Source organism: Candoia aspera, chromosome 2 (assembly GCF_035149785.1).
Source record: "Candoia aspera isolate rCanAsp1 chromosome 2, rCanAsp1.hap2, whole genome shotgun sequence".
NCBI lineage: Eukaryota > Metazoa > Chordata > Lepidosauria > Squamata > Boidae > Candoia > Candoia aspera.
In genome coordinates this window covers 255186727-255208958 of record NC_086154.1, presented here as the reverse complement: position 1 = coordinate 255208958, position 22232 = coordinate 255186727, and the positions used below count along the sequence as shown (strand labels likewise).

At 41.3% G+C, this 22232-nt stretch overlaps 1 protein-coding gene across 3 annotated transcripts in view; it reads right to left on the bottom strand.

Annotated features, from left to right (window-relative positions):
- The window catches only part of MYO5B (myosin VB), a 251727-nt gene that overhangs the window by 28408 nt on the left and 201087 nt on the right, over positions 1 to 22232 (bottom strand). For 2 of the 3 annotated variants that reach the window (XM_063295830.1, XM_063295832.1), the window contains exons 27-29: positions 18983 to 19048; positions 13697 to 13936; positions 10904 to 11004 (exon numbers count right to left, since the gene is read on the bottom strand). In XM_063295830.1, the coding sequence (XP_063151900.1) occupies positions 10904 to 11004; positions 13697 to 13936; positions 18983 to 19048 (407 nt within the window). The remainder of the gene's footprint in view (positions 1 to 10903; positions 11005 to 13696; positions 13937 to 18982; positions 19049 to 22232) is intronic. The other variant, XM_063295833.1, reaches the window with a different exon arrangement.

The following is a 22232-nucleotide window of genomic DNA, read 5'->3' as shown; positions in this document are numbered from 1 at the left end:
TACGTGCAGTTTTATTCCCGCAGGTCACATCTGGATGAGTGTGCTTATGTTTTGGGACAACCACATAAACTGAGCCTTATCGTACAGAAGGAAGGTTATAGGGAAGCCAGGCATGTTGTGAGGCAAACACTCACTAAAAGCACAACCAAAGCATTTGGAGATAGAAACAACAGAGAATACTTTATTGGAAAATACTTACAGTGAGTCACTGGGTTCCCTGCCGGCAGACTGCAGGAGAGGCCCAAGCAAGTCCACTCCCTACATCAGTGTTTTCTCAACCTTGGCAACTTTAAGACGTGTGGACTTCAACTCCCAGAATTCCCCAGCCAGCCATGCATGGGAGTTGAAGTCCACATGTCTTAAAGTTGCCAAGGTTGAGAAAACACTGCCCTACATTATATACCTTGGCAATAACACTGAAACAGATAAATAACAGAAAAATAAGGGGGTAATGTAATCACCCAGCATCATTTCCTGCTGCTTTGATAAGCTATTCAATTTGATAAGCTATTCAATTTGATAAGCTATTCAATAAGCTAATGCTCTGATAAGCTATTCAGTTGACCTTACTGTTATTTTTCACATTTGTGGTACCTTCTGGATGGTATCAACATGTACCATAAACTTTGGTGTTTATTTGCATTCTGCTACTTTCTGCTGACCATCTCCACTCCAGGGTCACAGCACTGGGTGTTAGGTTATGCATCTGCACTACTTCTATCAAAAGCCATCAAACCATTTCTATATACTTCTATGTACTTACTATAATGTGGAAGGCTCTGTACCACCACAGCCATCTTTTGATTACAGGTGGCAGTGGGAAACCCCTATCCTGGAAAGCTGAACTTGGATTGGGTATTTCCAATGTCCTTCACAACTGCCCTAGGTGCAAGGGTACATCGAAAGGGGTGGTCCAAGTCAGCCAGCCATGGTTTGCATGATCAACATAACCGAGATTGAGTAACTGAGTAATGTAGGAGATGTGTGATTTTACCAGACCTTTGGATTTTGCAAAATGAAGGACAACCAAAGAATAGGACCTCAGATTACAGACCCCACGTGTGACACATTATTTCATTCTGAGTGGGAGGGCCTGAAATATAGCCATCGGAAAAGTTTCAGATTTTTCAATCAAGACACATCTTTCATAATCTGAAGGCCTAACTACAGAAGACATTAAACACACACAGTTCTCCTTGAATGCAAGCTTTCACAGCTGCATATTGTTGATTCAGGGCAGCATTTCAGAGCAAGCCCTCTGCATGCAGTTCTGAAGGCTCTGATTCTTTCTCCTCTGTGTTGGCCTCATTCTGGACTGGCCCCCACACCCAGCCAGCAATCTGAACAGGAGAAAAAGCTTTCTCCTCCTCGTCCTCCTCATGTGAATTATAGGTACAAAGAGATCAGACTTGTGGCGAGGGGCACAAAGGGTTAAAGACCCCACCATGTTTTGTGGATTAGGGATTCATCGGAGCAAACTGTGAAGAAAAGAGCTTAAGATGGAAAAACTATATAATTAATGCCATGTGTACCCTGGCCTGGAACAGAGGTGACAGGAAACGAATCAGGAGCTAATTTGGAAGGATACCTTCTGCAAGCAACTTGGGAGAAATAACTTGAATTTCCCCTCTAGTGGGGTGGAAGCAGGAAACTAAAAAATCTCAAAGCAGTGAGTGCTAAGCATAACTACCCAACTGCTGAACCAGGCACCCAAGATCAGTTTGGGCTATCAAGCACAAGACTTGGCAGAGTTCCTGAACAGACTGCAAGAAATCAGAGTTGCTGATTTGGCTCACCTATTGTCTGCAAAAGCTCTCCTAAAATTCCTAGATTGTTCTGTAAAGAAGCTGACTTAAGAAGGGCACCATTAGTCTTGACTTCCAACAATTGTGTAAATTACAAACCTAGAACACCTGTGACAGCTTGGCCCCGTTGAATAAATGGAAAGCAGTTAATGTTTCCATCCATCAGTCAAGAAAATCTTGCTGGAGGCATGAACCTTAAATCTATTCTGGATATTGCCTTGCCATTTATGAGATGACCTGACACAGCAGTTCATTCACATCTCATTAGACTACAGGAGATGAGAGGCTACCAGGGGGCCACACGCAATAAATAAAATTGTTTTAAAGGACTGAAATCTATTCTGCCTTAAAGATCAAGCTGTTCAGTTCCATTCCAAATGAAAGTTTAAGACAGCAAGGAAAGTCCAGGGGTTCCCAAATGAATCTGATGGCTAGCGCCGTAAACTGATTTTGAGGGGCCTATTACACTCAAGGACTGATTAAAATCTTTTTGCCATTTAGATTTTATTATATTTGTATTTTTATTGTGTTTTGTATTGGAATGGTTTTGAATTTTAATCCTGTTTTATTGTAAGCCGCCCAGGGTCCCCCTGTGGGGGAGAGATGGGCAGTGTATAAATTAATAAAATAAAATAAAATAAAATAAAATAAAATAAAATAAAATAAAATAAAATAAAATAAAATAAAATAAAATAAAATAAAATAAAATAAAAAAAATAAAAAACTATACTGGCACAAGATTTGCTGACCCCCCTACTGGTCCTATTCTACCCCAGGTGCAGTGCCACCAAATGATGTTTTCTTTGTTTCCTGTACGCAAATCAAATTAAGAAAAAAGGATTGGTGAATTCTCCTGGCTTTGTTTCCTTCCACCAAACACCGCCCAGTCAGCCTCAGGGTATAGTGACTATGATCTAGATACAGGTAGCCCTCGAGTTACAACAGCGGTTAGGACCAGAATTTCCACTGCTAAGCGATGCAGTTGTAAAACACGATGTCATGTGGCCGCATCCCTTAGTGACAGGAATCCTGGCAGTCCCTGTTGCCATTGTAACCTGAGGACCTCACATGACTGTGATGTGGGAAGAGGTGGGTGACCTAGGCAAGCAGGCCAGCAGGCAAGTGGGCAGGTGCCGTGGGCAGGGGTCACAGACTACAGATGGGCGAAAAAGCAGCGAGAGCGGGAGCAACGTGCGACCTCCTGCCGGCTTCCCCATTGACCTTGCTTGTGGGAAGCTGGCAGGGAAGGTTGAAAATGGTGGTTACATGACTGCGGGGACACTGCAACAGCTGGAACTTCAAGGACCAGTAGTAAGTCTCCCTTGTTCAGTGCCGTCATAACTTTGAACGATCGCTGAATGAGTGATCATAACCCAAGGACTACCGTAGCAGATTTCCTAATGTTTCACAGGCAACTGTGGCTGGCATCTTCAGAGGCAAGGTGGTCTGCTCTGCTCTTTCAGGAAACCTGCTGTCTAGACCCACGGTGACTAAACCATGAAGCTCAGCACTGCCCAACAGACACTGGCTGTGAAAGCCCACACCAATGTATCCACAATCACTTTGTAAATATGGGCTGGGTCTGGGAATTAGGCATGTTCTGACAAACAGATAGGCCAGCAAGTTTAACCATTGTCAAAAATCACTGCGAACAACTAACTGCAGGGAGTGGGACAGGCTTCTCTTCTGAAAGAGCATGTTTGAAGAAACAGTCTGAACAACATCTGACAGGTGTTAAGAAGATGGAGAGGAGACTTGTGCTGTGAAGCACACAGAGAGAGCCAGCTCTCTCTAGCATTCTTCAGAAAAAGTGGTGGGCCCATGTTCAAAAGCAATTCAAACACAGCTGACAGATGTGATGGAGGAGTTGTGGTCTGAAGCAGCAGAGGAATAGAGAACAGCCCTTGCAGCAACACCACTGGACAGCTGTTATTTGAACAGTTGCTAGGTCTCTGAGCCAAGGGTCATATCAAAGAACTGTTGAGTACAAGAGAAACCCTGGTTTGAAAGATCTAGCCTCTCCCACTGTCCAAGTGGAAGATGATGTCCAAAGCCCGTAGGGAGGGAGGGGTGTTCACACCAGCTTACAGTGGCCAAGAGGCACGGGGATGATCTTCCCAGGGTCACCTGGCTGCAACACTGAGTGGTTGAGGAGGCTTATTGATTGCACCCATAGCAAAACTGTTGTTGCTTCCTGTGTACTTAACGGAAGATGCTGTCTTAACACCAGAACAGCTAATGACAACTTTAAGCAGTCTCAGAGCCCCAGAGGAAGGGGAACAGGAGAACTCGGTGTCTAGAATACCATGAAAGTTCTTGGAGGGAAAGCTAGAAGAAGTGTGTACCATCTCCTGGAAACTTCAAAATATAAGCTTGGATTTTCCAGAAAAGCTAAACGTGAGTCAAGATAATACTGAATCACGAAGGAACATCTGATTCAAGGAATTGTTGTTCAAGTAGATATAAGTAACCAAGTTCAGCTAGCAATCACCACCAGAATTTTACAGCTTATTTTAATGTACGTTGTTACTTAAACGTCTAAATGCCTCTGGGAGTTTAGTCTTTGCACTCATTGTCTGTAATTTTACGTTCTCTGCACAAGTGCAGGAATTTGTATAGTTCTTTTCTTTTTATACATCTTGGAAACCTGTGACCTCCAGGAGATTCCAGCAAAAGCCAGCCAGGAAACCATCCCATGGTTTGGTCTGCAATTTTACTTCTGCTTTGTACCATTCTATGGGAGATTCGTTTCAATACCTTGCCTATCATCTTAGCAAAATACAGGAGCCTTTTCACCAACCATCACTGTCATTTCAAGAGACTGCTTAAAGGAAAGCTTTACACCTTCTTTATAAAGCTGAATTTACAATTAAAGTTTGTTGTGCTGACTCCCAGGGTAGACCCCTTTTCCCCTAGCTCATGCACTGATGATTACCTAGTCTGGTAACAAAATGTCTGCAGGAAAACAAGAAAGCATCAAGAATCCAACCATTCAATCCAGAGCTACATCTCCACTCAGCTATTGGACTTGTATCATAATTCTGGGATTTGCTGCTATAGGCTGTGGGACTCCTATCTGCCCCACATGCTGGGGTTATGGGGAAGGTGTTCCCTAGGCAGATGGGTGGTGGCACTGAAAGCACCATGAAGCCACTGTGCCCAGGCAAGCTAGGGTGCATAAAACTCAAGAGAATTTCTGGGAGAAGAGAGTAGGGGCTCCTCACCTTTTATTCTACAAGCCCAGCCCCAGCTGTTACAGAAGACAACATCACAAGGACATGGCAGGAAAAAAGAGGTGGCAAAGGCATGTTGGTACTGTGGCTAATGGAGAACGTCTTGTCCACTCTATCTTACAAGAGAGTGATTCTTTGCTGTCCTTGGCACTACCACATCCTGCCCTGTATATCTTTTTTTGGCAAGAGAGGACTTTGGATAGCCATAGTTCCAAACTTTCTAAGCATCTTCTAATGAACAAAATCCTATTATGTTGTGTGTTGTGGCTGGACATAAGAATGATGGAGTATGGGTGATTTGGGGTGACTGCTGAAGAAATCAGCATGCTACCTTTTAAGAAACATCATGGTTCTGAATCCATGGGGGGGGGAACAAGGTCAGTTTGAAAAGACCAGTGATTCTGATGTATTTGCCATATCGCCTAGATTCATGCACTCGGGAGCCCAGGAGCAAATGGGGCTATGAACGAGTTGCATGTCCATGTGATGGAAAACTTGGCCAAAGGAATGTTGGCAGAGTTGACCAGGATAACTGTAGCAAAGGGACAAATGTGTGAGTGAGAAGGAGAGAGAATTATAGGTCAGCAAAAGAAAAATCAGTATACAAGGGAATGACTAACATTCACAAAGAAGAAATGGTTAGGAACAACTTTAGCTATATAATTGTTTTGTTTCCTTACTTTACAAGGTTGCTGCCACAAACAGCAGTCAAAAGAATGCTAACTGAAACTTCTTCCCCACTCAAAGTAGTAAAACATGGATGTTTTGCAGGTAAAAGGTTCCAGGTTTAGTTCTTTCAAGGTTCCAGGTAAGATCCTTGCTTCAGATACAGCTGACTTTCAATGTAACTAGTATTGATGTAATCTTCTGACAAGTATACTAGCCTTCTGTATCCCAGAGGTCTACAATTCCAATCAGAACAGTTTACCAGGTTGGGGAAGACTATGCATAACCTTTTCTTATTAATAGCCTAATTAAAAGGAAGCTTAAAATGTAAGGTGTGTTACTATACCAAGATCACCCATTACGTTCAAACCAACAGGTATCTGGCTGTGATCTTATCAATGCCCCATTTTATGCATTGAGCCTTTCCCTTCACCTTCCTTTTTATCTGATGTTTTATTAGATAAACAGATGGAGGCTATTCATGGGGGTGATGTAAAACTCTCTCTTTTGTTATTGCATGAGGAAGGCTCAAATTCAGGACATTAAGCTTCACTGTGGGTAACCAATAATCAAAGAGGAATTGGTTGAGAAATTAAGATACCAATTTGGCAGCTATTGTGGGTGATGGGACGCCAAGAAATCAAGAGGTGTGTATAGTAGCTCATTGCATTGTTATAAAATTGTTTTTAATTAGTTTTTCAACCTTCAGCAAAGGATCGTTACCTTGTCGTGGTGCTGGAGCTTGAGCACCTCAATGATGCCATGAGCTAAACCGTGAAGGGCCACCCAAGACGGGAAGGTCATGACAGAGAGGTCAGACTAAATGCGATCCCTGGGGAAGGTAATGGCAACCCACCCCAGTATCCTTGCCGTGAAAACTAAATGGATCAGTACAACCAGAGATATGTCGGTATACCATCGGAGGACGAGACCCCCAGGTCGGAAGATGGTCAAAATGCTACTGGGGAGGAACAGAGGATGAGTTCAACTAGCCCCAGACGTGATGATGCAGCTAGCTCAAAGCCGAAAGGACGGCTAGTGGCCGACGGTGCTGGTGGTGAACGGCGAATCCGATGTTCTAAGGATCAACACACCATTGGAACCTGGAATGTAAGATCTATGAGCCAGGGCAAATTGGATGTGGTTATTGGTGAGATGTCAAGATTAAAGATAGACATTTTGGGCGTCAGTGAACTGAAATGGACTGGAATGGGCCACTTCACATCAAATGACCACCAGATCTACTACTGCGGACAAGAGGACCACAGAAGAAATGGAGTAGCCTTCATAATTAATCGTAAAGTGGCTAAAGCAGTGCTTGGATACAATCCAAAAAACGACAGAATGATCTCAATTCGAATTCAGGGCAAGCCATCTAACATCACAGTGATCCAAATATACGCCCCAACCACAAATGCTGAAGAAGCTGAAGTAGAGCAGTTCTATGAGGATCTGCAGCACCTACTGGACAACACGCCTAAAAGAGATGTTATTTTCATCACAGGAGACTGGAATGCTAAGGTGGGCAGTCAAATGACACCTGGAATTACAGGTAAGTATGGCCTGGGAGAACAAAACGAAGCAGGACATAGGCTGATAGAATTTTGCCAAGACAATTCACTCTGCATAACAAACACTCTCTTCCAACAACCTAAGAGACGGCTTTATACATGGACTTCACCAGATGGACAACACTGAAATCAGATTGACTACATCCTTTGCAGCCAAAGGTGGCGGACATCTGTACAGTCGGTAAAAACAAGACCTGGAGCTGACTGTAGTTCAGATCACGAACTTCTTCTTGCACAATTTAGGATCAGACTAAAGAGATTAGGGAAGACCCACAGATCAGCTAGATATGAGCTCACTAATATTCCTAAGGAATATGCAATGGAGGTGAAGAATAGATTTAAGGGACTGGACTTAGTAGATAGGGTCCCGGAAGAACTCTGGACAGAAGTTCGCAGCATTGTTCAGGAGACGGCAACAAAATACATCCCAAAGAAAGAGAAAACCAAGAAGGCAAAATGGCTGTCTGCTGAAACACTAGAAGTAGCCCAAGAAAGAAGGAAAGCAAAAGGCAACAGTGATAGGGGGAGATATGCCCAATTAAATGCAAAATTCCAGAGGTTAGCCAGAAGAGATAAGGAATTATTTTTAAACAAGCAATGCGCGGAAGTGGAAGAAGACAAAAGAATAGGAAGGACAAGAGACCTCTTCCAGAAAATTAGAAACATCGGAGGTAAATTCCAGGCCAAAATGGGTATGATCAAAAACAAAGATGGCAAGGACCTAACAGAAGAAGAAGAGATCAAGAAAAGGTGGCAAGAATATATAGAAGGCCTGTATAGGAAGGATAACAATATCGGGGATAGCTTTGACGGTGTGGTCAGTGAGCTAGAGCCAGACATCCTGAAGAGTGAGGTTGAATGGGCCTTAAGAAGCATTGCTAATAACAAGGCAGCAGGAGACGACGGCATCCCAGCTGAACTGTTCAAAATCTTGCAAGATGATGCTGTCAAGGTAATGCATGCTATATGCCAGCAAATTTGGAAAACACAAGAATGGCCATCAGATTGGAAAAAATCAACTTATATCCCCATACCAAAAAAGGGAAACACTAAAGACTGTTCAAACTATCGAACAGTGGCACTCATTTCACATGCCAGTAAGGTAATGCTCAAGATCCTTCAAGGTAGACTTCAGCAGTTCATGGAGCGAGAATTGCCAGATGTACAAGCTGGGTTTAGAAAAAGCAGAGGAAGTAGAGACCAAATTGCCAATATCCGCTGGATAATGGAAAAAGCCAGGGAGTTTCAGAAAAACATCTATTTCTGTTTTATTGACTATTCTAAAGCCTTTGACTGTGTGGACCATAACAAATTGTGGCAAGTTCTTAGTGGTATGGGGATACCAAGTCATCTTGTATGCCTCCTGAAGAATCTGTATAACGACCAAGTAGCAACAGTAAGAACAGGCCATGGAACAACGGACTGGTTTAAGATTGAGAAAGGAGTACGGCAGGGCTGTATACTCTCACCCTACCTATTCAACTTGTATGCAGAACACAACATGCAACAAGATGGGCTTGAGGAATCCAAGGCTGGAGTTAAAATCTCTGGAAGAAACATTAACAATCTCAGATATGCAGATGATACCACTTTGATGGCTGAAAGTGAAGAGGAACTGAGGAGCCTTATGATGAAGGTGAAAGAAGAAAGTGCAAAAGCTGGCTTGCAGCTAAACCTCAAAAAAAACCCAACCAAGATTATGGCAACCAGCTTGATTGATAACTGGCAAATAGAGGGAGAAAATGTAGAAGCAGTGAAAGACTTTGTATTCCTAGGTGCAAAGATTACTGCAGATGCTGACTGCAGTCAGGAAATCAGAAGACGCTTAATCCTTGGGAGAAGAGCAATGACAAATCTCGATAAAATAGTTAAGAGCAGAGACATCACACTGACAACAAAGGCCCGCATAGTTAAAGCAATGGTGTTCCCTGTAGTAACATATGGCTGCGAGAGCTGGACCATAAGGAAGGCTGAGAGAAGGAAGATCGATGCTTTTGAACTGTGGTGTTGGAGGAAAATTCTGAGAGTGCCTTGGACTGCAAGAAGATCCAACCAGTCCATCCTCCAGGAAATTAAGCCAGACTGCTCACTTGAGGGAATGATATTAAAGGCAAAACTGAAATACTTTGGCCACATAATGAGAAGACAGGACACCCTGGAGAAGATGCTGATGCTAGGAAGAGTGGAAGGCAAAAGGAAGAGGGGCCGACCAAGGGCAAGATGGATGGATGATATTCTAGAGGTGACGGACTCGTCCCTGGGGGAGCTGGGGGTGTTGACAGCCGACAGGAAGCTCTGGCGTGGGCTGGTCCATGAAGTCACGAAGAGTCGGAAGCGACTAAACGAATAAACAACAACAACGTTTTTCAACCTCGGGGGAAATAGACAGGCAACACTTCCCTTAAATTCTCTCCCTGCATGGCAAATGATTGATAACTTTGATGCAAGTCTTACTCCAACTTTAATATCCCAGTTTGCATTCTTCCCACCGTGCCCCACATTAAATGGTGATGCTTAAATGTCTTTTAGCTATAGCTAAAAAGGTTGGGTATATTTGATGGAGGAAGGCCAAATTCTCAGATATGAAAATTAGTGGGAGAATTTGGGCAAATTTCCAAGTCTCAGCATCACCTATCATGCATGTTTATTGCAAGAGTGAATCAAGTAACCTTATCTATGCAGCAACCGGGGAAGAAAGCTGGAATAAAATGTAAGAAGATGACAGTAATGAAGTTTTCTGTATTTTCATCCATTTGGAAAAAGCGACAATGAAAGGGGAAGATCAGAAGGGATCGGGCACTTGTGCTTAAAGAAAAGTAAAGTTTAAGTAAAAGAACAGTAGCCAGTGGGAAAAGAAATGAAAAGCAAGCAACTATAATACTCCTGCAGAAAAATGCCATTAGGTCAGTTTTGTTCTTTGGTTCTACATGACAAAATGACCTATGATGCAGTGGTTTTAACATGAAGAGATGGACTCATGATGGAAGTAGTTTTCAGTTTTGTTTTATTTATTTATTAATCAATCAAATTTATCACCGCCCATCTCCCAAAAGGGACTCTTCAACTATGTTCAACAGTTCAACTATGATCACTGCCCAGCTAGTGAAAAAGGTTTAATGGCTGACATAATTTGTTCAGGCTGTAGTAGCAAGCTGCACTGGTCTTACTGGAATCACATAGCTATTTCCACAGAGACAAAATTTTGCACCAATCCAATTTTCAACCTATTCACCGGGTCATGCAAATTATGCCCACTTCTTCTAAAGCTATAGCTATAGCTGAGCTTGTAAGCTTTTCTCCACAATGAGATTTTAAAAGATCAGTTCCTCTTACTATTTAGAATGGTTGCTAGACACTGCAATGTTCTCCAGAAGTTCCCCACAACACATAAAAATTATGGTATTAGGACAAGTCTTCAACAAATAGCATAAGACCACGAACAGGGACAGCACATGCAGCCCAGTGTATAGATGTTTTTGTAAGAGAAAGTAATGTACATTTCTTTACCAAGTACTCTCAGTGTTGACTTATCTTCTCTGATGACACTCCTCCCAATTATTCTGAGTTTAAAGCAGCCCCCTTTCTAACTTTTCTGGCCTTTCATAATGGATAGATCAAAACAGCTTACCGGTTTGTTTGACACATTCCATGATAGGCCTCAATTGCATCTTCTGGATCCACATGCTTGTCACTATTTGGCCAGCTGGTTTGTGTGCTGAAGTTTGATTCCTTAAAAAAAAGTCAACAAGTCAACATTTTGTCCCATACGTTATTGCTGTTTTTCATGATGCATTAATCATGCGTGCAATAATTTCCATTTGCAAGCACATTTACAATATTGACCACAATTGCCACAAAGTAAATCAAAGTCCGAAAGCCAACAGAAAGCCAACAGAAAGCGCCCAAGGAACGCAACCTAAAGGGAGTTAAAGAGAGAGAGAGAGAGAGAAACTGGGGATAGATTAAAAAACAAACCTATATATCACTTATACTGGTTTAATTCTCATCCCTTTCCTCCAAAAAATTCTGCATTTTAAAGAGATCAGCGAGAATTCTCAGTCTGTTGAAATATCCCTAATAATTCTTTTCACCAAATTACTGCTCCCAGATTCTGTGGCAAGAATATATGATACCAACATAAAATCAAATGGGTTTGCCAGCTTACAAGGGGCAGAAATCAGTGATAGAACAGCATTGGGATCTAAGAGGACTTACAGCTGAAACTGAAATGGGGAAATGTATAAAATTCACCAGAATACTGGGGGAAATATACCAGGTGTAGCCAAAGTCATTCGCAGAAATTAATCCTCCTATTAGTTCAGCCAATCCAGACAGAAAAGTGCAACTTGGCAAAAAATTACTCACGTAGCTTATATTCTTTCCTCCTCTATTTTCCTATTTCCAAAAAAAAAAAAAAAAAAGCCCAGAGATGCAACCTTAAAGTAAAAATTCTGTAGTTCTGTAAAGTGATCCAAATACTAATTCTACACATCCATCACAATACGGACAATCTCACAGAGCTAGCAAAAAGCTTTAGAAAATGAGAAATGTCAATGCAAACACCATGGAAGAGTATGCTTCTTATAATTCAGGAGAGAGATTGGCCTTGGTATGACCTTAGGGTAGGTCTAAGGATAAGCAAACCAATTAATATCCAATTCATTTTGCTAATCGCAATAGTAAAGGTAAAGGTAAAGGTTTCCCTTGACGTAAAGTCCAGTCGAGTTCGACTCTAGGGGGCGGTGCTCATCTCCGTTTCTAAGCCTTAGAGCCGGCGTTGTCCATAGGACACTTCCGGGTCATGTGGCCAGCATGACTCACGGAACGCCGTTACCTTCCCGCCGAAGCGGTACCAATTAATCTACTCACATTTGCATGTTTTCGAACTGCTTGGTGTGCAGGAGCTGGGATTAACAACGGGAGCTCACCCCGCCGCGCGGTTTCGAACCGCCGACCTTCCGATCGACAGCTCAGCAATGTTTGCTCACATACCATGCTTTTGAACACATCTTCTCTTGATGTTTGTAGCTGTAAACGTTATTATTATTTAAATTTATTTGCACAAACGCCTTTTAAAAACACAAATTAATTTGTTTTTATTCTCTGGCCCATATATTTCCCCGAGTAAGACTTTTTAATGTACGTTTTCTCAATGCAAGTTCTTTGAAACACGAATAATTCCTACTGATGTTTGCACTTCTTCTGAAGTTGGTGTTGGTTTCAGTGTTGGTGTCACTGAAATTTGTTGGTTAATGAAATGCCAAATTCTCTCTTGTGGAAATTTCTTTACCTTTCACTTAAGTTTGCTTTATGTTTCAGAGTGCCGTATTTTTTCTCATCATACTGGCAATGTGCCCATCATCAGTCCAACTAGAGAAAGGCCTTTTGTGTATACAAGAGAGGAGCAAAGTACAAAGCTTTACTTGTATAGTTCTTGGGGAACCTTCTGAGAAAACAACTGGCACTTGACTGCAATCTCCTGACAACCCAATTTTTCATCACGGAGCACGAATGGGAAATACCCTAGCATAGCTCTACCTCCAAAATAGCTCATTCCTTCTTCCTTAAACAACCTGGTAATCTATATTTCTAGACCAGACCCAAGTCTTGGCCCAGACTGGCCTGAGAATCCTCTGTTCACCATCTGGACTTCCAAGCTTTCCACGTTCCTTATCACAGAGTCAGAATGGGACACTTAAATCCCAGAGACCAATCCTCTGCTCAATGCAGGAATCCAAATTAAGCATCCCTGCTACACCTGTCATCTGCTAACTGGTTGTTTGTCTCACATGGTTGGCCCTATATTGCCTACAATTGATTGCTGTTGCTTCCTGTGTGATGTTGATGCAATACTACATCAATAGGTTTGCTTGCTGAAGCCCCACTAAGGCCTACCAAGACAAGAGGAATAGTGTGGAGGACTGAGAAAGGGAAACCGTCCACGGCTCTTCCAGAACACCCCAAAGCAGCCCTCTATTCCCACCCAAGACCCAAACCTGGGGCTAAGAACTGTCCATCAGCTCTACTGCTTGCAGCGCAACATGGACACCCTCCATTACTGCACTGTCGTCAACACAGAGAACAAAACCAAGCAGTGTATCATTCCTTTATCTGCCAAAGCTGAACTGAGTATGCAGAACTTCCAAGGCAATATTGGACTGGTTTTTGGACTAGATGACTTCATAACTGTTTTATTTGCAATATTTCCCCTGCATGTCAAAAGTTGCGCAATTTTCCAGCTTACAGGTTTAAAACCAATTCTCTCTCTCTCTCTCTCTCTCTCTTTATGTTGATTAAAAATCAGCTTCTAAACAATTTTGACTTCATAATTTTAGTAAATCAACATGCACAACAGCCGATAACATGGTGAAAAGAACACATGCACAGAAATGTAAGGCGCACATGCTTTCTCTTTCATTACCATATTCCTGCCTGTATCTTTTTGCTGGGCTGTTTTTATAATCTGTGTCCTTAGAATAAGCACCTCTTCCTTCCGTACTTCCAACTCTTCATTAGCTGACTTGAGCTGATTCAGGAGGAGGTTGTAAGTATCATGAACGTCATTGGAAGAATTGTTCTGGGCCACGTGATCCGCTACAGCCTTCCTTAGTTCGTTTAGGTCATTTTTCAGTTTCTTGTTCTCAGATTCTAATTCTTGCCTCTATTAAAAAGGATATTTGAAAAATAATTCCCATTCCATACGTTTCTGTAACTAACGGGTGTGTGTGTGTTTAAGTTATTGAAAAAACACAAACGAACAGTCAGCTACATCCAGAGAGATGGATGATAAAACTCAGACAGATGGGAGCACATTTAAATTAATGTTTCAACTCCTCACCACCTCTTGGATACTCCAGCTGGTAAAGCAAAACAGGTGGTGAGAATATGCAGTCACATCAAATACAAGAGACAGATTCATCTCCCAAGTGGACTTTTCTCCTGCTGTTTTCAATAGGGACAAGGACACAACATTCGGAAATATCCACTGGTTATTGCAGTTAGAAAGTAGAAAAAAGGGTAGAAAATTGAGCTCTTAAAATACACCATTGTTTGCAGTTCAAACCTGAACAGAGCCAGAAGGAAACCTTTGGACCTGGTTTTGACTCTTAGTCTTTCTTTCTCTTAACAGAGATGCTCCTGAGAAATTGCTCTGGACTGTGAAATGGGAGAGGAGCATCACCCTGCTTTGCCCTCCATGGATTCACTTTCTCCAGTGTTGAAGAAAGCTCCTTTCATTTATCATGCCTTATTTTGGGGCAAGTGAGATCCAGATGTGCCAGAAAGGGAAAACTACAGTGGATATCATGACTGCTTGATTTTACATCACAGCTTGTGAGGGACGCTACAGAAGAAACTGCAATGAAGAGAAAGATAAGGCTCCAGGATGATTCCACTGACTGAGAACTCAGCTTGTTTTGTTCCTCCTTTGTTGGAATTACTTCCATTCCAACTGGTTATTATGCAAATGATCTAAGTTAAGAACTGGTCCCTTAGCTGGTAGTCACCCTTCTTCCTTTGGTATAACAGTGTTTCTCAGCCTTGGCAACTTTAAGATGTATGGACTTCAACTCCCAGAATTCCCCAGCCAGCATGGGACTTGAAGTCCACACATCTTAAAGTTGCCAAGGCTGAGAAACACTGGCATAACGTCTTTAAGACATAAGACATAAGGTGGAAACTTTCTGGAAGCCCTCTAGGCTGAGCAACTGGTTAAGTACTCTCAGGAAATAACAATTCATTATCACATAAGTTTTGGGGGATTTTGTGAGTCCCATGAAAACCCTGGCGATCATGAATCATGAATCTAGTGATCACGAATCTTTGTTGCTTTTGCTGCAAAAGTATAACAGATCTACTCCTCTAGAAAATGCAACACTACATAATTATGCCTTGCCAGTAAATTTTGTTAGCAACATATGGCTGCGAGAGCTGGACCATAAGGAAGGCTGAGAGAAGGAAGATCGATGCTTTTGAACTGTGGTGTTGGAGGAAAATTCTGAGAGTGCCTTGGACTGCAAGAAGATCAAACCAGTCCATCCTCCAGGAAATAAAGCCAGACTGCTCACTTGAGGGAATGATATTAAAGGCAAAACTGAAATACTCTGGCCACATAATGAGAAGACAGGACACCCTGGAGAAGATGCTGATGCTGGGGAGAGTGGAGGGCAAAAGGAAGAGGGGCCGACCAAGGGCAAGGTGGATGGATGATATTCTAGAGGTGACAGACTCATCCCTGGGGGAGCTGGGGGTGTTGATGACCGACAGGAAGCTCTGGCGTGGGCTGGTCCATGAAGTCATGAAGAGTCAGAAGCGACTAAACGAATAAACTACAACAGTAAGTTTTGTCTTCTATGACCTCCAAAATTCTGTGCAAAACCTAGCCTCTTTCACAGAATCTGATTTCCTAAGATCCTCACTTTTCTAGTTTGACCAATTACCAATATTTGAAATGGGTATCTTCCTGATTTCTGTAAAAGAATTGAGTATTCTGAAGCCAAACTTCTGTTTTACTCTACATCTCTCCATGTGTGTTTGTGGTACCAATCTTCTCCTTTTGGTTGGTTCTTGAAGTCATGCTCATTCTCTGCCCATTAATTCTATAAACAGCATACTGTTATACTGTGAAAGGTGTGAAAGCTCCCCTGTGCAAGCACCGAGTCATGTCTGCACCTTTGGGTGGATGCCGCTCTGGCGACGTTTTCTTGGCAGACTATAGAGTGGGGTGGTTTGCCATTGCCTTCCCCAGTCGTCACCTTCCCCAGCAAGCTGGGTACTCATTTTACTGACCTCGGAAAGATGGCTGAGTCGACTTGAGCCGGCTACCCAAGAATCCAGCTTCCGCTGGGATTGAACTTGGGTCGTGGGGAGAGTTTTGGTTGTTGTTGTTGTTGTTGTTATGCCTTCGAGTCAGTCCTGACTCCTGGCAACTGCCTGGACAAGTCCCTGTATTTTTCTTGGCCAGGTTTTTCAGAAGTGGCTTGCCATTGCCTGCTTCCTAGGGCTGGGAGAGAGTGACTGGCCCAGGGTCACCCAGCTGGCTTCGTGCCCAAGGCAGGACTAGAACTCATGGGCTCCCAGTTTCTAGCCTGGTGCTTTAACCACTACACCAAACTGGCTCTCACAAAATAGAAGCTTCCTAATCTTAAATGTATGGAAAAGCAGAAAAGGGTGGGGGAAAGCCAGTGAAGGAAGAGGAGGCTCATTGATTTACTCCCTCCCATACATTTATTGTTTCTAAAGGAAACAACTCACCAATGACCTCTACCCGATCTTTTGCGTTTTCCTCAAAGAGAAAGTCACTTTCAAATTCCAAGTTCCAATCATGAGCATATTTTTTTTTAAAAGTCCAAAATACAATCATTTCTCTGAAAACTATTTATGTCAGTAAAAAATAAATAAGAAGAAACAGCACATTCTATTTATGCCTTTGTCCTTAGGGGATTTTGCACACTAAATGGAAAAATCAGTAGTTGATGATTTAGGAAATGGACTACACTGTCAAAGGAGGGAGAAGAAGTGACAACTTTCTGCAATCTGTGTCTGCCAAATGCGTTGGGATTAGAGCTCAAAGAATTGGAAATGGTTCCAACATATTTGGAGGGTGCAAAGTTGGGAAAGGTTGGATTACTACCTGTCTTGCATTGATGTCCAACTTCTTCATTTTATCTCCCAACTGGGGAAACAACCTACCCCTTACCTTACCCTAATTTTGGGATCAGACTACTGATCTATCTACAGCATTATTTTGAAATTTCAGCTCCAAAGTTATTTGCATGGGTATCCAACCCTCTATCTTATAAATCATTATAAGGCAAGAATTTCCATTTTTGGTAGCAGGGGAGGTTGGATTGTTGTGTCTGCCTCCTGAATCAAGAGATCGGGTCTTTTACACATTAGTGTTAATGTTTGTATTCATGATTCCCTGTTCCACAGGAACACTATGTAATTGTGTTTTAAACTGATTGTAGTTTTTTAAAATTCCAGTTCCATATTGGAGAGTTCTACACTGCTCAAAATTGGTGGATTGTAAATCAGAAAAAAAATCTAGAATTAAATGCTCTGCACAGGGTCAGATTTCCCTATTCAAAGTAACTTTGGTAATGACCAGATTCAATATTGGCTCTGAAGAGATATGCAGGCCTTGGGGAGTCATAATGAATTCCTTTAGGTTTTTGTACTTGATATTGCAATAGTCATTTCTATGGGCCTGGTTAATATTCAGCAGCAACATTTCTTAAGAAGAACAGTAGGAAATTGACAGTCAGGGAGAATATGTTCTTCTGGCTGAATAAGACAGATAAGAGTTGCTATGTGTCTTGTCTTTTTCATGCCTTCTTTCATGGTTCTCTACAGCAAGACGGAACAGCCCTAAGATCCAATTAAACTATTATTTCTTTCCAAACCAACTTGATATCCTTCCTATTGTTTGGTCAAATTCTGGGTTACTAAGTGCCCAGAATGACTTTGAATCATATGCCTCAGTTGTGGCCCCAAAATCCTGGAATGGAGATCTTGGAACAATCCACCTAATTTTTTCCTTTAGCATCTAAAAAAGTTTAACAGAACAAAGAACAGAGAAATTCCCTTTCAAATTCCAAAGAGCAATTTGTGTGTTCAAGTGTTATGTTGCACTTGGTGTCAAAAAGTGGCATCCCTTAAGCAAGCATAAACCAATATAATTTGAACTTCTTTACCATCTTTTATCAATAAAGTGATGTTTCTGAATATTTTATTAAACACCTGTCTCTAATTTTGCAAGCTTCCTTATTTCCATATCTGATAATAGTATCCAAGGAAAATCCCCTTCTACAGGTATGCATGTTAATTCCACTTCCTAGCCAATTATCCCAACCATTGGTAGGGTACACCCTGTTGAATACACCAAGTAAGATACCAGAAAGATTGTAACCAACGATATAAAACAACAACATGAGAATACGTAAAGCTATAGGTATGGTTAAAATGAATTGAAATATAAAAAGCCTTCATAAAAAGGAAGTTTCTCCTAAACATTGGGATGGGAGGGAGCAGGCCTGCTTAGATTTCCTCAGCAAGACCATTTTGCAAAAAAAGGCCTCCATCCATGCTGTTCCAGAAAAGAGATCCACCTGAATCTTAAAGACGTAGCAATACAGAGAAAACTGGTCCTTTGTTCTGGATGTAGGTTTTGGAAGGTTTTCAAGCAAGGTATCTTCAATGGAAGCCTCACCCTGCACGGATTCACATCCAGCACCACTCCCATTTTTCACAGTCCTTACTTTGCTTTAAACACACCCTGTATCAATGCTCAGAGGAAGAAAGCAAAAAAAAGTGAAGGAGATAGCCTGATCTCCTCAATCTTGTCATGACTTGCATGCTTTGAACAATCAACTGAACAGGCAGCGAACCAAGGAGAATCAGCGCCAGGGGTATCTTGGCATAATGGTCGGTCCACTGCAAGAACTGGGCTAAGCTGTGAAAAAATAACCCCCCCTTTCTTGTCCTGGAGCCTATTAAACTCAGAGTAGTTGAAAGCTGAACAGCACTCCCCCCAATTTAAGAAAAGGAAGACAATACGTTAGTAAAGCATGAACAGATATTTTAGAATGCTTGTACAAGAGAGATTTATAAAGACTGATAACAGCAAAGCTCTTGCAGGTTATTAGCACCATCACCAGATACCTGGGACTGGGGGGGGGGGAAACCCCGGTTTGGAGATTTCTTTTACCTTCAGACTGTTGTATGCTAGATCAGTATCTCGGTCCAAATCCATTTCATTCTTCATTTCAATTACCTGGATGGATTAGGAAGACAAGAAGAAAGACATCTGATTTGACAACAGGCAACAGCGGATGGATTTCTGCTTGCAGGCATGGGTTGCCTTCCAATGTCTGTCATTTGCTTTCATGGCCCTTTGGTTATGAAGAGGATATTGAAAGTAAAGGGCCTTTAGGAAACACAGACGGATCTGAGGACAAGATAAACAACGACATAGGATAACAGGAATACAAGCAAAGAGGCTTCCTGATCCCTCATCATAACTATTCACATTATTTAACAATATCCAATTTGTTCGTTCTCTTCTTCCAGGTGCAAATGACTAAAGAAGCAACATTGGATCCTGAAAGCAGAGGCCTCTGAGCTTGTGGGGAAAAAAAATACTGAATCAAGATTATCCTTTATTTCTCTCCTAATTCAAGCAAGCCAGAAGAGCTTCCCAAGGATGTCTACAACAAGCAAATATCAATGTAGCAGTTAACTGTTTTATTTAGGGCCAAGTTTGGAGACCGATGACTCTTCCCAACTACATTTCATAAACTTTATTATAGTCACAGAACATTTTCAAAGATTCATTGAAACACTTCAAATAGCAATACAAGGTAAAATATATATGAGCTGCCCAAAATTTTGTAAAATCAATATAAAGTACAATCATATACAATAAAAAAGGGAAGGGTGCTGATTTCTATCTTTTCACACTTTCTGCTCTTCTTTGCAACAACCCTATACCTAGTATACTGCCAAACAGAATTTTGCTGCTTCTCATGAGCTTTTTTTAATATAATTTTTAATTAAGAATTTTCATTACAATAGTAAAAATGAATGCAAACTAAGCTCAGAGAAAGAGAAGAGAATGGAAGGAAAGAATATAAAGTGCAGGAAAAAAGAAAAAGAAGAAAAAGAAAAGAGAGAATATAATAAAGAAAAAGAAAAGTAATATATAAAGAAGTGTCTTCCAAACTTCATCACAACAAGTATAAACAGGTTTAATAACTGTTCACACCTTATAAACAGATATCTCTTCATCCCATATCCCTTATCTATAAGCAAATCCATCAAATACCAACTTTTCAATCCTGGTGTCAGCAAAAAAGTCCATAAAGGGTTGCCAGAACATTGTAAAAAATGTCTTATTTTAACCATGATTAAACAAACCAACGTTATATTCCTTCCTTCCAACGTTATATTCCTATATTCCTTCCTTCCAGTTTTAATCTTTAATTCAATCAGATATTGTCATAGGATTTGATTTCTCTTCAATTCTTCTTTATTCGATTGCACAGATTTCTTCAAAGCTTTAACAAGCCTATTTGTAGGTCCAATAAGAAAGCATTTTCTAGGTCCTTCTCTTGGCTTTTCATTTGTACTTCCCTTTTAATCTGTAGTACTTCAGCCAATTTCCTTTGTATATCCTGTAAAGCACCCTTTTCCAAATCATTCTCCTGGCCTGTCATTTGTAGTTCCACAATCTGTACTTTCTCTATCTTATCAGATAAAATTTGTTCCACGCCTGTCATTCCTTCATTAACATCTTTTGGACATAGTCTATCCATAGAAGCAGACATCATCCCTGAGTGTTCATATTGTAGTTACTAACTTCTGGCTCCATTCTTCAAAGATCTCCTTTAATATTTCCAATGTTATCTTTTGTATCATTCTGTAAGTCCCAGACTACCTATTAATTGACATCAGGCTTGTATTTTTTTTCTTCTGCTTAAAATCTTTAGTCCCCTCTAGTGTCCAGCTTCTAAAATCATCACTTATCTTTTATTATGACTTGCAATTGCCAGGATAACCAAAATAAGTCTGTTTCCCACAAGAAGTTGTTTATTTTTATAGTTAATTCCAAAATCTTATAGTAAAAGTCAATATTCCAAATTTATCTGGATCTTTAATCCATTTATAACTTTCCAAGATCAAAATCTTACTTAGCTTTTGGTTGTTTGTTTAAAATTCTTTAAGTTCTTAAGCTTGTAATTAATTTTTCTTTCAGAGTTGAAGATAAATTCACCCGATGAAGACTTTTCAAATCTGTCGTTCTGAAGGTCTCTAATAACCTTAGAATAATTAATAGGCAATTTCCCAAAGTGATTAGAAAGTGAGGTTTGTGAAGTTAGTGTCTTTCAAAAGGCTCTGCTGTGGTTGTGAGCAAGATGGCTAATCCCTTTGTCTTCCAGTGCTCAAACCCGTAGGAGACCGCTGTCCTGCAGTCTCCTCACAAGGAGCAGTCATCCAGAACACATGTGGGCGGTCTCCCATCCTCTCCTTCCGGAGAGGTTCCAAGGAACCAGTCTGATCACCAGTTCCTTGGTTTCTGCCATGTTCATCAGCTCTGCTTTTGCAGAGCCATCATTAGTTTGCCATACCTCCCTTGGAAGCCTTCATGAGATTTTTAGAGTCTTTATCTGCCGATAGTTTACACAGAAGCTGTCCAGAACACATGGTTATTTTTCTATTGGGGGCTATCACAACATACAGAGCTGATATTTCATAAAAATGTGGGTCAGTATTTCTACTGCACTGCAGTCTTTCCCTGGGTAGAATATTCTTATATTGACCTTCAAGAACTGCTGGAGGACCATTAACACCATGGATTAGATTGATTCCATGAACTCTTATGCTACAGTAACAACTTTGTTAGTCTTTAACATTACATAAAACCCGTAATCTACTGCAGCCAACACAATATGACAATCCTTCTGGGATTTTATATCGATGAAGACTTAGGTTCAGGGGTAGGGAACCTGTGGTTCTTCAGGAGCCTCCAGTTGTAATTGCTCTATCCAACACAGTCAGTTGCCAAAATAATGGGGCCTATAACAATATCTTGAGGGCCACAGGTTCCCACCACAATCAACTTGATTTTCTACAATGGAGTATATAAAAGTTGCAGGGTGTTTTTCTTTCCAGTTTGGCTGTTGCTGCTTCTGTTCTTTTTATAAACATTAATAAAAAATGGATCACAAAAAGAAGTGGAAACGCTATTCTCCGAGGACTCCAATTGTGATGAGCATTCTGTTAAATAAATGATTCTTTTTGCACCACAAAAGCTCAAAACAAACAGAAGTGACTGAGCACAGGAGAAGCAGAACTTATAAAAAGAGCCTTTCCAAAAGGAAGGGTCAGCCAGCGAAGGAGAAACTGACAAGCTGGGGGCGGAAGTAGAATGGAACTGCCACCATCCATAATACGTAGTG